Source organism: Diplotaxodon limnothrissa, linkage group LG20, assembly GCF_057381915.1.
Source record: "Diplotaxodon limnothrissa isolate DT_005_m linkage group LG20, D_limnothrissa_male_GT1.1, whole genome shotgun sequence".
Lineage (NCBI taxonomy): Eukaryota > Metazoa > Chordata > Actinopteri > Cichliformes > Cichlidae > Diplotaxodon > Diplotaxodon limnothrissa.
The window spans coordinates 31,752,174-31,769,051 of NC_140615.1; the positions used below are offsets into that span (position 1 = coordinate 31,752,174).

Here is a 16,878-nt window from a genome sequence, read left to right on the forward strand (position 1 = left end):
GTCGTTCGGACTGGAGAAGTGTAGTCGGATGGTAACAAAGAGAGGGAAGGTAGTCAGAACTGAGGGGATTGAACTACCAGAAGGCAACATTGCAGACATAGAGGACAGTTACAAGTACTTGGGGATCCCACAGGCGAATGGGAACCATGAAGAGGCCGCTAGAAAAGCTGCAACCACCAAGTACCTGCAGAGGGTCAGGCAAGTCCTGAGGAGTCAGCTGAATGGTAAGAACAAGATCCGGGCCATCAACACGTACGCCCTGCCCGTGATCAGGTACCCTGCTGGGGTAATAGGCTGGCCAAAGGAGGAGATAGAAGCCACTGACATAAAGACAAGAAAGCTCCTTACCATGCATGGAGGGTTTCACCCCAAATCCAGCACCCTGAGGCTGTACGCTAAGCGGAAGGAAGGGGGCCGGGGACTGGTGAGTGTCAGCACCACAGTCCAGGATGAGACAACGAACATCCAAGAATACATTGGGAAGATGGCCCCAACTGACCGAGTGCTCAGTGAATACCTCAGGCAGCAGAAACCCAAGAAAGAGGAGGGAGACGAGGAACCATCATGGAAGGACAGGCCCCTGCACGGTATGTACCACCGGCAGATAGAGGAGGTGGCTGATATCCAGAAATCCTACCAGTGGCTGGACAAAGCTGGACTGAAAGACAGCACAGAGGCACTAATCATGGCAGCACAAGAACAAGCTCTGAGCACAAGATCCATAGAGGCTGGGGTCTATCACACCAGGCAAGACCCCAGGTGCAGGCTGTGTAAAGATGCCCCAGAGACAATCCAGCACATAACAGCAGGGTGCAAGATGCTAGCAGGCAAGGCATACATGGAACGTCATAACCAAGTGGCCGGCATAGTGTACAGGAACATCTGTGCCGAGTATAACCTGGAAGTCCCGAGGTCAAAATGGGAGATGCCCCCAAGGGTGGTGGAGAATGACCGAGCTAAGATCCTGTGGGACTTCCAGATACAGACGGACAAAATGGTGGTGGCTAACCAACCGGACATAGTGGTGGTAGACAAACAGAAGAAGATGGCCGTAGTGATCGATGTAGCGGTTCCGAATGACAGCAATATCAGGAAGAAGGAACACGAGAAGCTGGAGAAATACCAAGGGCTCAGAGAAGAGCTCGAGAGGATGTGGAGGGTGAAGGTAACGGTGGTCCCCGTGGTAATCGGAGCACTAGGTGCGGTGACTCCCAAGCTAGGCGAGTGGCTCCAGCAGATCCCGGGAACAACATCGGAGATCTCTGTCCAGAAGAGCGCAGTCCTGGGAACAGCTAAGATACTGCGCAGGACCCTCAAGCTCCACATGGACTCAAGGCGTGCTGGGTGTTATATATATATATATATATATATATATATATATATATATATATATATATATATATATATATATATATATATATATATATGCAGTAACAAATGTATTTGCAGTAACAAATGTTTTTCCTGACACTCCTGACAAAGTATTTTTCAGAGATATTGATCTCTGAAAAACACTGAGTTACTGTAACTGCATTCTAGGGGAAAAAAATGAATCACCAGCAACATTTTGCAGGTGATGTATATTTACATTTGTTACTGCATGTGTATATATATATATATATATATATATATATATATATATATATATATATATATATATATATACAGTGGGGCAAAAAAGTATTTAGTCAGCCACCGATTGTGCAAGTTCCCCCACCTAAAATGATGACAGAGGTCAGTAATTTGCACCAGAGGTACACTTCAACTGTGAGACACAGAATGTGAAAAAAAAAATCCATGAATCCACATGGTAGGATTTGTAAAGAATTTATTCGTAAATCAGGGTGGAAAATAAGTATTTGGTCAATAACAAAAATACAACTCAATACTTTGTAACATAACCTTTGTTGGCAATAACAGAGGTTAAACGTTTACTATAGGTCTATACCAGGTTTGGACACACAGTAGCTGGTATTTTGGCCCATTCCTCCATGCAGATCTTCTCGAGAGCAGTGATGTTTTGGGGCTGTCGCCGAGCAACACGGACTTTCAACTCCCGCCACAGATTTTCTATGGGGTTGAGGTCTGGAGACTGGCTAGGCCACTCCAGGACTTTCAAATGCTTCTTACGGAGCCACTCCTTTGTTGCCCGGGCGGTGTGTTTTGGATCATTGTCATGTTGGAAGACCCAGCCTCATTTCATCTTCAAAGTTCTCACTGATGGAAGGAGGTTTTGGCTCAAAATCTCACGATACATGGCCCCATTCATTCTGTCCTTAACACGGATCAGTCGTCCTGTCCCCTTGGCAGAAAAACAGCCCCATAGCATGATGTTTCCACCCCCATGCTTCACAGTAGGTATGGTGTTCTTGGGATGCAACTCAGTATTCTTCGTCCTCCAAACACGACGAGTTGAGTTTATACCAAAAAGTTCTACTTTGGTTTCATCTGACCACATGACATTCTCCCAATCCTCTGCTGTATCATCCATGTGCTCTCTGGCAAACTTCAGACGGGCCTGGACATGCACTGGCTTCAGCAGCGGAACACGTCTGGCACTGCGGGATTTGATTCCCTGCCGTTGTAGTGTGTTACTGATGGTGACCTTTGTTACTTTGGTCCCAGCTCTCTGCAGGTCATTCACCAGGTCCCCCCGTGTGGTTCTGGGATCTTTGCTCACCGTTCTCATGATCATTTTGACCCCACGGGATGAGATCTTGCGTGGAGCCCCAGATCCAGGGAGATTATCAGTGGTCTTGTATGTCTTCCATTTTCTGATGATTGCTCCCACAGTTGATTTTTTCACACCAAGCTGCTTGCCTATTGTAGATTCACTCTTCCCAGTCTGGTGCAGGTCTACAATACTTTTCCTGGTGTCCTTCGAAAGCTCTTTGGTCTTGGCCATGGCGGAGTTTGGAGTCTGACTGTTTGAGGCTGTGGACAGGTGTCTTTTATACAGATGATGAGTTCAAACAGGTGCCATTCATACAGGTAACGAGTGGGGGACAGAAAAGCTTCTTACAGAAGACGTTACAGGTCTGTGAGAGCCAGAGATTTTCCTTGTTTGAGGTGACCAAATACTTATTTTCCACCCTAATTTACGAATAAATTCTTTACAAATCCTACCATGTGAATTCATGGATTTTTTTTTCACATTCTGTCTCTCACAGTTGAAGTGTACCTCTGGTGCAAATTACTGACCTCTGTCATCATTTTAAGTGGGGGAACTTGCACAATCGGTGGCTGACTAAATACTTTTTTGCCCCACTGTGTATATATATATATATATATATATATATATATATATGTGTATATATATATATATATATATATATATATATATATATATATATATATATATATATATATATATATATATATATACACATGCAGTAACAAATGTTTTTCCTGACACTCCTGATAAAGTATTTTTCAGAGATATTGATCTCTGAAAAACACTGAGTTACTGTAACTGCATTCTAGGGAAAAAAATGAATCACCAGCAACATTTTGCAGGTGATGTATATTTACATTTCTATCAGTATGGTACATAAAAGTTGACATTTTCTTTCTTTTTCTTTTTTTTTTTGTATTTTCTTGTCAGAGCTTCAGTATACTGTGAAATGTTTTCATTTATTTACCTTTAACAGAAGCATACTATTATAAAAAAAAATTCCCTGACAGGATTACAAATAAAGTCCAATCTGCTTATTCAGTTCGTGGGGTGGGGGGAATCACCGGGTCAGTGGTCACCCTGGTCAGGAAACCATTCACACTCACGCTTGTGGTCAGTTTAGAGTCAGCAGTTAACCCCATGCATGTATTTGGCGTTTAGGAGGAAGCAAAAAAAATGGTTATTCAACTTTACACGATGACGTGAGTCGTTGCCCTGACGTCATGCACCATCGTCATCCGCCCTCGGTGCTGTTTGCTTCCAGTAATCAGCGCAGCTGTTTCTCAGAGCGAGCTAGCAGGGATATTAGTTCAGGTTGTTTGTATTTTTTCGCTTAGCTGGAGGAAGTGTTTCGAAGATGGTGTGCGGCGGGTTCACCTGTTCCAAAAACGCCCTGTGCTCCCTGAATGTGGTTTACATGGTGAGTATGTAACACGGATGCTAAGTCTCTGCTGGTTACATTAGCTTGTAGCTAACTAGCTTGTGAATGAAGAAGCGAAACACTGGCGAAGAAATGTACTGACCTGTTTTAACTTTTTATTTGGCATGCCTCTTTGTTCATTCTACAGATGGTTATTGGTATGTAAAATATTCTGATATTACCATAGCACAGTGGTAATGTAATGTAGCGTAGGTTAGCTGAGTAGAAGTAGCGGCTAGCTTGTTAGCTATCGCCATTATGCGTATGAAAGATCCCGTTACCTGCGAGGCCAGCTGACCTAAAATGTGAAACTAATACGTTTCGGCTTGATATGGTTTCATGAGCTCTGCTGTCGGTCACCTGGGTGTGTGCTAAGAGAATATAATCAGCTCGCGCGTCTGCCTTTGTCCTTTGTGTCAGTCATGTGAGTGGTGATGGTCAACATGTTGTCTTCAGTTCAGCTAGCATAAACTCTTATCAGAAAATCTGCAAACGCATACTTCCTTCATTGACAAAGTCCAGATCACCACTTCTGAGAAAATGCTACATTTCTTACATTCAAAGACTATAAATGTGAAGAAAGATAAGATTTGACTGGTCGTTGTCAGGCTGAAATTTGCTTTGTTTGCATAATACGCTATGTTAATTCCCTTTCTGATTACTATACAGTGGTGTCTGTTTAGCCACTTAACACAAACCTATGATTTATTAAAGCATAAACCTGAAAGGAAGAGTCTATGTCGTCTACACATAACAGACAAAAAAAAGTGCCTCTTTAAGCACTCATTCTGCTAGTAAATGCCAAATGTTCCATGGTGTTAGAGGCACAAAGCATTTTAGTATTTTTACAAAAATAACGTGATTCCCAGAGAGCCTAAAACTTGGCATGTCTCAGTATGGTGTGCAGTGTCTCCTTAAGGAAATTCTTGAGGAAAGTGGGCAAGTGGAGGACACTGCAGCATATAATAAGTATTTAAAAATCAATTTTCTTTAGAAACAAAAAAAATCTTCTGTTTGCTGAATATCATCAAGGGGTACAACTGTGAGCTCCTACACCATGCGGAAAACACGATGGAGGGTCTGTCATGGTTAAGAGCTGCATGTCAGTCAGTGGTGTGGTGTAGGAGATCTCATCAACACTCTTAAAAGTACAAAGTTTGATCCACGATGCAGTACTGTCTGGAAAGAGTCTGGCAAAAACTTCTTCATCATAACAATGGTCCCAGACATGCTGCCAATGATTGGTCTCGCCAGAGCCAAGACCTAAACATTACTGAAGCAGTGTGGGATCATCTTGGCACAGAACATGACGAAAGCCAGCCAACATCCAAACAAAAGTTTTCAGTGCCCTTTAAGAATCCTGGAGAACCTTTCCTGAAGATTACTTAAACAAATTACATTAAGCTTGCTTAAGATCTGTGCTGAAGAATAAAGGTGGTCATAGCAAATATGGACAGAGCACAGACTGTTAGTTTTATTGCTTCATTTTAAATGTATGTTTGCACATGCTTCAATGAATCTCTGAACCTAAATCCCATTTTACTAGCAAAATTGGTTCAAGACTTTTGCACAGTACTGTAACAGTACAAAAACTCGGTAGGTTTAAGCAGGATGTTGTTTCTTTTCTTTTTTTTCTTTTTTTTGCCTGTCCCGTTTGGCTCTTTTGCCATTAGAATTGCCAGCAGGATGTTGTTTCTGTTGTTCCAGTCACACTCTGTGTAATCAATAGGGATGTACCAATCCAGCAGTTTCCAGTTTCAGTTTGATGTCTCGGCTTTGGGTGTCTGCTAATATGGAGTACTGAACTGATTCCAGTGTTAAATTTAATAATCTGTCTTCCTCACTGTGAGGAGGCGAATTTAAATCATCCTTTATGTACAAGAAAACATCAAGCTCAGCCTAAATGGATTTCCTACTTTGTAATTCATGTGACAAAATATGCATCAACAAATATAAATTTACTGAATTGTTATTTATTGGTAAAGTGAAATAATGAAAATGGATCAAATATTTTAAGAAAATTAAGTTGATCAGCAAATGTATTTGCAGTAGACTAATTTTGCCTCATAAGGAGAGACCTGCTGCAGGGTCTCTCCCTATGAGTAAAAATAAAATGCAAATTTTTGCTTCGATGCTTTGTTTAATGCACGATTTCTTAGAATTCACCATCTGAGCGTGGGCAGGTTCAGGAGAACACATGATAATATTGTATTACAACATTAAGCCCAAGCAGCCCTCAGTTTTCTTAACAAAAAGGGCTGATAACACAACAGCAGCAATTAAGCCGATGAAGTCATAGTTTAACGTGATGCTAGAGTCTGTCTACACACAGCAAAGAGGTGGAGCCATTACCAAGACAGAGAACTCAGCTTCTTCCTTTAACCACCATTAAAACTACTGCTGAGAAAAGGTGGCCATGAGTTCTTCATCTGGCCACCTGTTTGATGTGAAACAGTGAAAATCTACAGTAAAGCCAAAATATTTGTTATCCCATTACTTGGAGGAGTAGTTGATAGAATAGTTTATTACTAAAATAATCTATACCTGTAGCCCTGCTCTGCTTCGTAATGCTGTCCTTCTTTGAAGTAGCTTCTGCCTTTTATTAAGTCTCTCTGACCAAATATGATGAGTGAAAGTAACCCAAAGTATTTTTAGGTAGTTTCAGTGGTTGAAATGGTTGCTGCAGAGTAAGAAGGTCCTAGTTTGAATCGAGCGGGTACCTGTCGTTTTGGAGTTTCTTCTCGCTGTGTCGGTTTGCGCCTGGTAATCTGGCTCCTCCCATCGTCCAAAGGCATGTTTTTAAGGTTAGGATACGTAGTAAGTGTGAATGTGTTTGTCTGCCTGTGGTGTACCCTTCCCCCTTGCCCAATGACAGCAAGCAGAGGTTACTTTAAAAATGGAAAAAAAAAAATGAGGTTACCAGGTGTAAAAATAAATGAAGCTAACAATAAACTAGTCAAGAAAGCAAGCAAAAGAAAAAAAGGCTAAATAAACTTTTGAACTCTCGAACGTCTGTGCTGTGTGCCATTGGTGAAAACAGGAGTAAAGCTGGTGTTTGCATAGCTGTTACTGACACACCAGGACAGAGACCTCGCTGTCCCTGTCGACTCAGTGCCCAGTGAAATACTTGTGACACGACCTGCCCAGTCAGAAAGGAACGTGATGCCGCCAGTCCTGTTGATGGCTGAGTCACCGCATCTGTCACGAGTTTGAGATTTTTTTTTGTTTTTAAATCAGGATCGAATCGGAACAGGCGTCAGCGAGCTGAATACACGAACACTTTGATACCTGCGATGCTTATTTAAACGTCTGCACTGAATCTTTGTAGAACCTATATCATAACCTATGTAAGTGGCCATTGGTATCATTTATCACGTTTTTATATGTGATGGCAGCCACAGTAGAAACAAAATGATACGGTTGTCCGTTTTTCTTCATTCTTGGTACATTTCCATGTTGCGATGTATTCTGCAGTCTCCATCCAGGAATTTGCTAACATCCTTGTATCGAGGCGATGATTATTCAATACCTGTGGGGGAAAAAGCCAGAAATGCATAGATGATGGACTCGATGGAACTGAACAGATCAATCAAAATAGTCCCAAGCTGCGTCGATCGACTTGAACTTGGGTTTCTATTGAGGTGCATGTCAGGTTATGGTGTAGAATTTCAAAAGGATCTGTGATTATGATTTACTTCTGAAATGGATGTAAGTAGAGAGAGGAAGTAAACATTAACACATTAATTGGGGGGGGGAGTACAAAAAAGTTTAATTTATAGATTTAAACAGTGACTCATTGCTTTAACTAGATTATTATTATTATTATTATTATTATTATTATTATTATTATTATTATTATTATTATTATAATAATAATATAGATTTGTATAGCGCCTTTCAAGAAACCCAAGAAGGAGAGGGGAAAAAATATGCAGCTTGATCATGGTTATACTCGGTCACCTGACAACGACCCATTCCCAACTGGGGAAATGTCGAGATGAAGAATAAATGATGCCTTCAACAACTTTAAGCAACTGATTATTTATAGAATACAGTAGAAAAAAGTGTATTCAGGCATTATCTGCATTTATTTACAGTCTCCTCACTCACACACACGTACACGCTTCATGTCTAGAGCTGAATAGAGGCAGCAGTGAAATATTGAGTTGACAACAATGTTTTGTTACTGTAAGTGCAATAAAAGCTTTCCAGCAAGTGTTGCTAACTTGCATTAAACCAGAAAGACATTATGTAACGAGCAAAAGTAAACGTGAGAGGGGAAGGCCAAAGCATCGACCTTTGACCACAGTTTTCAGTTATATAAAGTTTTGCAACATGTGAAGAATATCAGTTTGTGTCACAATGTGAAATGCCTGCAGACTGCAGTTATCTTCCTTCATGTTATATTAGCTCTACTTGTATTTCCCACTGTTGTGTGGCTAAATGGATCAACACGGACGTTCAGTCCAGCTTTTTGAGTTCGCGTTGGACGTGCCTCCCATCCAAATATCAGATCTGAGCATCCCTATTTTTTTATATCGTTAGCTTCATAGCATAATTGCCTAAGTCATTTGACTAAGTCAATGACTTAGGCACTTATGCTATGAAGCTAACGATATTTAATTTGTAGTTTATTCTTTGCCAAAATATCACTCATGCAACATTTTAGTGGTGAGTTTTTGCTAGTTTCGTAAAGCTCATATGATTGTAAGTCAATATTTTTGTATTTTGAACTGAAAGAGCAGGTTGAAGTGTTGACTTCAGTTTTTGATGTTTTAATTTCCCTGTTTGTTCCACAAATACAGAAGTCAGATTTTTGTCATGTAGTGATTTCGTGTCTTTCAACTCTTTGACATGCAGTTCATGCGCCGTCACAAAATTGATGTGACCAAGCAGAGATCAGTCAATAGGGTCAGAGTCGGCAAACATATCAGCTCAACCTTGAAGACATTTGTTTACCAGACCAGCTTGTGCTCAATTTAAATAGATGGTTTTGTTTTTCATTTCAGCAATTTTGAAGTGAAAGAATAATAAAAAATGCTCTAAAATATAACTGTGTTTGGAATTGGTTACAGATGATTTAAAAATACATTTTTAAATACATAAAACACTGTCCTGGACCAGCAGCTTCATGTCCTCAAGCTGTGTGAGGTATTTAACACTAAACTTGTTTTTTAGTCGGCCTCTTTCTCACACTTGAACTCCAAAGCTGAACTCTTCTCTACAGACTGAGCTGTGTTTGTAGTAATCAAACCACAGTGCTGTTACCTCGTGATAAGCTGTGATCCATCTGATGCACTCTGCCTCAGCTGACCGTGGTTAACCTCTTTCCCTTTGCTCCCTTCAGCTGGTTGGGCTGCTGCTGATCGGAGTCGCGGCATGGGGGAAGGGCTACGGCCTGGTGTCCAGCATCCACATTATCGGAGGGGTCATTGCAGTGGGCGTCTTCCTGCTGCTCATCGCTGTTGTAGGACTGATCGGAGCCATGCACCACCACCAAGTCATGCTTTTCTTTGTATCCTTTATAGCTTTGTTGATGCACAAGTTCGCAGTAGATCTGGGTTATTTGGGAAAAATTACTTATCTTTTGGTTTAAATGTTTGTCCTTCCTAAGTCCCATCCAGTCTTCTTCCATACTTTTGAACTGTCTCAAGGTTTGCGGTGCCCGTCAGACCTAACACAGGATGTAGTTTATGTAGGTGCTGGGTTGTATCACCAAAAATGTTTGTTAGTTTAAGTTTCTGGCAGCATCACAGTGTACAACAGAATTATTATTCCTGCATAAGTGGGCCTTTATGTAGGTTTACTGTGACTCATTCTTCTGCCTGAAGTTGAGAGAATAAAAGAAATTGTTGGTATTGGCATTAATAAAGCAGAAGCAGCAGAATTTTAAAAAACAAAACTACACACGGAAAGTGGCAAATGATCGTCTCTTAGACTCTGTTAAACAAAACTAAATATTTGCTACTGGGTTATAAAGGCAGTCTTTTTAAGCCTGGAGTGGCACATTAATGCCATTATTCGTTGTGTCAGATCTGGAGTGATTGTGCATAAAGAAACATCATTTTGAATTACAGCCCCCAAATTATTGGTCCAAATTCTTCTGCCTTCAGGTAAAACAACCTGTTAGTAACAGTTTATCTTTACCTCACCTGTGTGTCGAGGAGCTTCCTTTCAAACTTCCCAACAGTGGACAAGCTCATATCTGGGCAGCAAGATAGTTTGGAGAACTAAGCCTGGAATGTAAAGCCAGTGCTGAAGTGCCTTAATGGGCAGCATGGTTTTATAAAACTCGATGGGAAAACGGCCCTACACTTCCCTGATCTTTTTAATCTGATCAGCTTTTTTTCGGGCTCGGCTTTGAGCTTCAGTTCCAAGTCTTGTTTGATTCAACATGAAGTACAATTTCTGAAGTTGGAACAGAGCTACAGTGTAATTAACAAATCACTGCCATAAGAGCATGCAGTGTACCCATGTTTCTCAGTCATGTCCATCCTATGCTCTGATCCGGTTTCGCATAGCTAGGATGCAGATGGGAAAAATACTCCGCTTCAAAAACAGGATCTTAAAAACCGCTGGATGACGTCACAGTGGCTACATCCATCTTTTACATACAGTTTAAGAAATCAGGGCCGAAATCCCTCCCAGTTCACAGATGATTATTCTTTGTTGTTTGAAATGTGGAGTTGCTGCCGTTGTTTCTTTGACCCCTGCTTCTCAGTACATGGTCATTCTCTTCATTGTCTTCCTCTTCCAATTTGGAATTTCATGTTCCTGCTTGGCAATGAACCGTGGGCAGCAGGTGAGCCAACATAATGTCTATTTCAAAATCTGCATTTCTGAATTCATATGAAATGTATATTATTTAATGCCTTTGGCTTTTATTTGTCATGTTTACATTTTCCAGGAGACACTTCTGAACTCTGCGTGGGGAATCATGGAAAATAAGACCAAGGAAGACTTGGAGACCCAACTCAACTGCTGTGGGCTCTTCAACACCACTGGCAAACTGCAGCAGTTTAACCAGGACTTGGGGAGCTGTCGTGCTGTAAGCCTCAAATATCACATTTTTTTCATTAACTAAAGAAAAACACAGTCATGGAAAAACCCACTAGAAAGGTTTAGGTGCATACTTCAGTTGTTGCCTAAATAAACCCCATTTTATTTCTGTTTTTTACCCACTCTATCAATGATTTTTTTTTCTGTATTTCCAGTTACACAATGAGCCTCAAGCAAAAATCACATAAGCATTTCCTTTAGGAAAAAGTAGGGCACTTACTGTTATTCTCAGAATAGATTTTGGTAGCTAATACTGGCTTAGCTGACAACCCGTTGAGTCATAGTGCAAAAAGACAGAACGCCTTTCTCTTTCACTCTAGCCATGCACAACGGAAGGTAGATGTGTGCCCTGTGGAACGAAGATGCTGGATCATGCCACAGAGGCTCTGAAGATCCTCGGAGGCGTCGGGCTCTTTTTCAGCTTCACTGAGGTTTGTATCTGATCCTTTAAATGGACTTCATCAGGTTGGCTTGACAACACCTATGTGTCTAAATGTATTGACTTACTGTCATGTGATTGGCTGATTAGATGATTGGGTTAATGAACAGGTGTATCTAAAAGTAGTGGGTGAATGTGCTTTTTTTCTGTGTAATTCATTTTTCACTAATGAACAGTCTAAGCACATATTCCATGTGCTGTTTCATGATGACACACACATATAATATAACACATATATATTTTCATATTGTAAAATTCTGATATTCTGCTCTAAAGACCTACTTTCAGAACTGTTATTTTCTCATTTCGTTGGTGTTCTAAGGAAAACGGAACATTTTTGGGCTCTGTTGGAATAAAGATGATTTATACAGTGTTGGAGTTGTTACCAATGTCCTGACCAAATCTAAATATGCAGTCTTTGAAATTCATTTTATGCAGTCTCCACTCTATTGGACTGTGCTGAAGGTTTACCAGATGGCTCTCATGCCAAACCATGAAATAGTCGTGTTTCATGACTGTTTTTAAGTAATGTGTGGTAATAAGTGTAATTAGAGTGAGCAGCATGAATGTTCATGAGACTCTTCAGGGAGACGTGTCATTGTGGCAAACCAATAAATACAGCCTTGGACAAAGTAGCAACCACTGTGTTTGAAAGTTAACTGAGTAGTTTTATTGTGTAACCGTAAGTCATTTTAATGCCTAAACCATAATGAGTCAGACTTCAACTTTTTTCTGCCTTCGTCTCGCCTTATTCCTCACATCTTCTTCATCGATCTTGTGCGTGTCCTCCTTCACTACATCCATGAATCTTCTCTAACCTGTCTTTCTCCTGCTGTGGCTGCTCCATACTTGGCATCCTTACTGGCTGTGATCAGAGGCACACATTAATAAAAACCCACAAAGTATCAGTAACACTAAAGGGAAGAATTTGCCGGTGCTAAGCACACATTCATACACCCTGCATGCCTAAGTACTCTGTAAATGAATGAGGGGAAATTCAGGTGTCAGTGTCCTGCCCAAGGATGGACTTGGGGGGGTGGGGATCGAACCGCTGACCTCCTGATTATTTGCTCTACCACCTGAGCCACAGCTGCCCTACTAACAGATTAAAAGCTGTGACTGTTTCACAGACAGCTTCACTTTTTTTTTTTTTTCTTTTAAATAAAAATGACTCGTGATTGCTACACATTTGCTCCCTCCTGCACAGACTGGTTGCAAATGACGCTATCAGTTTGTTCAAGTTTGTCCAGTATTTTCACTGCACTGTTGTCCTTCCTTTTTGTGTTACATGATGAGCACATTTGTGGTGAGTTGTGGTCTAGCTTTGGTGAGAAAAATAACTTCTAAGGGCCTTTTTAATGCTGTTCTCTTACATGTAAATCCTCTGTTAACAGATCCTGGGAGTGTGGCTTGCTGTGCGCTACAGAAACCAGAAGGATCCACGAGCAAACCCAAGTGCTTTCCTATAGTCTGTCTCACATCACGGCGCAGTAGGTGCAGTTTCAGATACACTGGTACACACAGAATAACGCACATCTAGAGGCAGACACTCGGGCATATAAATACAGAGCCACAACCATCACAACACCAAATGGACAAGCGCACGCAGCACCTGAAAAAAACACTGAGAAAAGCAAAACGCACACACATACACCAGAGACTGAGAAACTCCAACAAACTCCAGAAATGCAAGCTGGAAGACCTGGATACTTATGTGTGAAAGGATGAGAAGTGGTACTTGTCGGTATCACAACCCAGCCTTGATTTGAGTATCAGATTTCTCGATTGCACCAAGATTTCTCTGCATGCGTCCTCTCAGGCGTGCACAGACCAACAGCCTCTTTGTTGATCTTGTTCCACAATCCAACCCAACGACTGTGCGGTGTCCAACAGATAAACTTGTATGCACCTTGACTTTTCCTCTAATGTAGTGCCACCTCTTAACGACAAATATACTCCTGGTAATGTGATGTGTATCCAAACATGTCCCAGCATGATGAGAAAGTCAGCAAGGTGGGTGAGAAGGCACACACTGGACATGTGGTGTAAAGTAGTTTTTGAAAGGGTTAAAAATGTATGTAATTTTTTTTTCTTTCCACAAAAAAACAGGAATTTGGATTAGGTAGTTTATTTTAGGAAATGTAGTTGCTAGTCTTTGAAGTTCAAATATTTATGAACTGTAACTGAGCCAACTAACTTTTAAATGCCGACGGGCTGCAGCCTCGATGTTGTACATAGTCTTTGCATACTGTAGTTCACAGAAAGTGTACTTGATGGGTTTGCTGTGTAGTTTCCCACCTCTTGCTATGAGGTTTGCCTGCAGTTTCAGAGTCTCTGAAAGCCTGAATTATCCTCACCTCTTCCTATATTTAACATTTTCTTCAGTGTCGCACAGTGACGTCGCTTAGCGTAGATTCTGGTTGTAGACAAGTGGATTAAGGTACATCTTGTTACCTTCTGTATAACTGGAAGAAATCTCAAAAACACACAACTTGAATACGTGCTTTTTTTTTTAATTTGAAGTAATCGAGTGAATTTGGCCAAATCTGTTTATTGAAAATCCAGTTTGGTTTTTATAGTGTTAATTGTGAGAATGTGCTTTTTGTTGCCATCCTTTTCTTTTTCTTAAATATTTTAAAACTTGTGATTCTTTGGTGCAGTTTTTTTTTTCTTTTTTTCTTTTTTGTTTGCCATCAGCTTCTTTTTTTCATCAGTGTTAAAATGCTTTGTAAAATGTGCTTGTTAAATATTTTCCGTATCTATTTAAGTTTAACGATGCACAGCCGGTTTGTTGTAGTTTTGATATCGCTTTGCTCGATATGGAACGTTTCCTGTTGATAAATAATTGCTCAGCCTCTCTTTAAACTTTTTTTTATTTTCCCCTCTTTTGAATTGCTTTTAACTTAAAGGACTAACGAGCTGTAATTACATGTCTTACTTGAACCTGTCGACTTTAATGATTACGGATTCCTCGCTGCTGCTTTGGAGTTCTCGTCGTAAGCAAAACATTATGACAGATGTTAAGCATTATTATGCCATATATTACACCTCAGTTTGAATTTGCGTGCAGTTGTTATTCAAATGTAAGTTGAATTTTTGAGACTTAATTTTTCCAAATAATAAAAATCTCAAATTGGAAGCTGTTTTTCTTTGAGTCATTGTTTGAAGGACTGGGTCCACACTGGCCATGTTAGCTCTGATAAAGCCAGCCAACGTGATGCTTGCAATTCCACCAGACGCCCCACGGACTGTAACATGTAGCAAATGAGGGCAGCAGGAAGTCAAAGATAGAAATGGAGTGGTCAATTTTCAAAATAGGAACCCTATCTAAATTCATTCCTAAAATGGTACTAGTGTGATCTGAATCACTAATGTAATGTCACGCACCCAAAGCCAATATATTTCTGCAGTTATTAAAACAAGACAGTCAAAATAAATAAAAACAAAAGATGGTTTCATCTTGCCAATAATCAACACACCTGTTTTACAGTGGTGTTGTAAAAAAACACCTAAGACACTCACTGCTTTGTAAAGGTATATTTAACATTCAATTTTTTTTTATTTATTTTTTTATTGCGTATTTGTGGTTCCGTTTGTTATAGCATTTTAAAATAAGTAAGATCAAATGACCATTTTAAAAGGCCAATTAACTGTTAAAATCAAAGATTGTTAGGAAAGATTTCCTGTTCTTGTGACAACGAAGCACTCAGTCCACTGGTTCATACTGGAGGGGGAAACTAAAGGTATTTATGAGACGTAAAAGGTTTCCGTAGATAATTCTGTAGGAGGATTATTAATGGTTGCCTTCATCTGCCTGTCTGTAGATATCAGAGTCTCAGGTGATCCACTTTGGGTGGGATGTGACCAAAGTGTTAGTTGATAAGGACTGTACCTTGTGAAATGAACTTTTCAGTCAAAAACAGCGGCTATTCTGAGCCAACCTATCGGACAACTTCATACAACTAAAAAATCTTATTTAAAATATTTTTCTCCAGTTATTTTGTAAGTTCAAAGGAATCCCCTGTCAAAATGCGCATTTTTAAAGTTTAATAAATGCATGATGTTTAAACTAAGTTCTTGGCAGCCCTTCTACAATTAGGGTTAAATTTTGTTTTGAATGTAGCAACCAAATGGAAAAGCATTAAACAGAAAAACTAACGCTAAAGAAAAAACTTGTTTTGAATGTTTATCTCAGTTTCTGAACATTGCAAAATAAAACTCAACCGTTATCGTGGGTTGCCAGTGACCTGGTGGGTGATAAGGGAGTCGGCTGATGAATAATCATTAATAGAATTACGGACAACAGGCATTTGTTAGGGTCCACGTGTAAATTGAAGAAATGTTTCGGATCCTGTTTCAAGGCCGTCAATCAAGCTGAAGCAGGTTAGCAACACTGAGCTTGTTAACTATGTGCAAAAGGTCAGATTTCCGTGAGTTGTACCTTCCCGTTGTAGCGGTGCTCAGCTGATAGTCGGGTGGATTTCACTGACTCATCAGAGCTTTGTTCAAGTAAATCAATCTGCAGCCATTGTTCACTTGTGATTAACATCCCGAGGTATATTTTCCCCGGAACATTGCTGACCAGGCGATATTGTTACAGTGAGAAACATCTCATCAGACCCTATGTGAAAGCACTTTAAGTAGGATCAGCGTGAATCACATGCAACCCAGACTTCAAGATAATATTCAATACACCAGGGGCGGATCTACACGGGGGGGCAAGGGGTAACTGCTGTAGAGCCTCTCTTCCCCCCCAGCTGCACCCCAACTTTTATGTCCTTAAAATGCTTTAAAATACCAGTTGTCTAAACCTAAAAAATTGTCTGTTTTCTTTGAAGAAAAGATACAATAAACAGTTTTGTGGATATTTTGTTGACTTAATTTGCATATAGGGGATTTTCACATACTTCACTGAAGGGGTATGCGCTACCCTACCTAGACCTCTTGCCCCTCCTTTGCCCACCCATGTAAAATTTTCTAGCTCTGCCACAGGACGGCACAGTGGTTTAAGACCACTGCCTCACAGTAAGAAGGTTTTGGGTTCAAACTCAGAGGGATTGTCTTTCTGTGTTAGCCCTGCCTATCAAGGGTGTCCTGAATTGTATAAGTGGAAGAAAGTGGAGGATGGATGTTAGTAGTAAAAAAAGGCAGTGGATTAAATTCTGTGCTCCACATTAGGCACGGCCCTGCAGGTATCACTCCTACAAATACCAGAGTGACTTGCTGACAGCTGCATCTATCCATTTTCTGTCAGTTATCCTGGTCTTGGCAGCAGTTTGAGCAAAG

The 16,878-nt window shown here is 40.5% G+C and overlaps 1 protein-coding gene across 1 annotated transcript; it reads left to right on the top strand.

The window, feature by feature from the left end:
* Positions 1–3,918: 3,918 nt before the first annotated feature.
* Positions 3,919–14,687, top strand: tspan31 (tetraspanin 31). Its single transcript, XM_085344296.1, has 6 exons — positions 3,919–4,094; positions 9,442–9,609; positions 10,816–10,896; positions 11,002–11,142; positions 11,474–11,584; positions 12,987–14,687. Exons 1-6 carry the CDS (start codon positions 4,032–4,034, stop codon positions 13,059–13,061), a joined length of 639 nt encoding a protein of 212 aa, XP_085200422.1. The 5' UTR covers positions 3,919–4,031; the 3' UTR covers positions 13,062–14,687.
* The last annotated feature ends 2,191 nt before the right edge of the window (positions 14,688–16,878 follow it).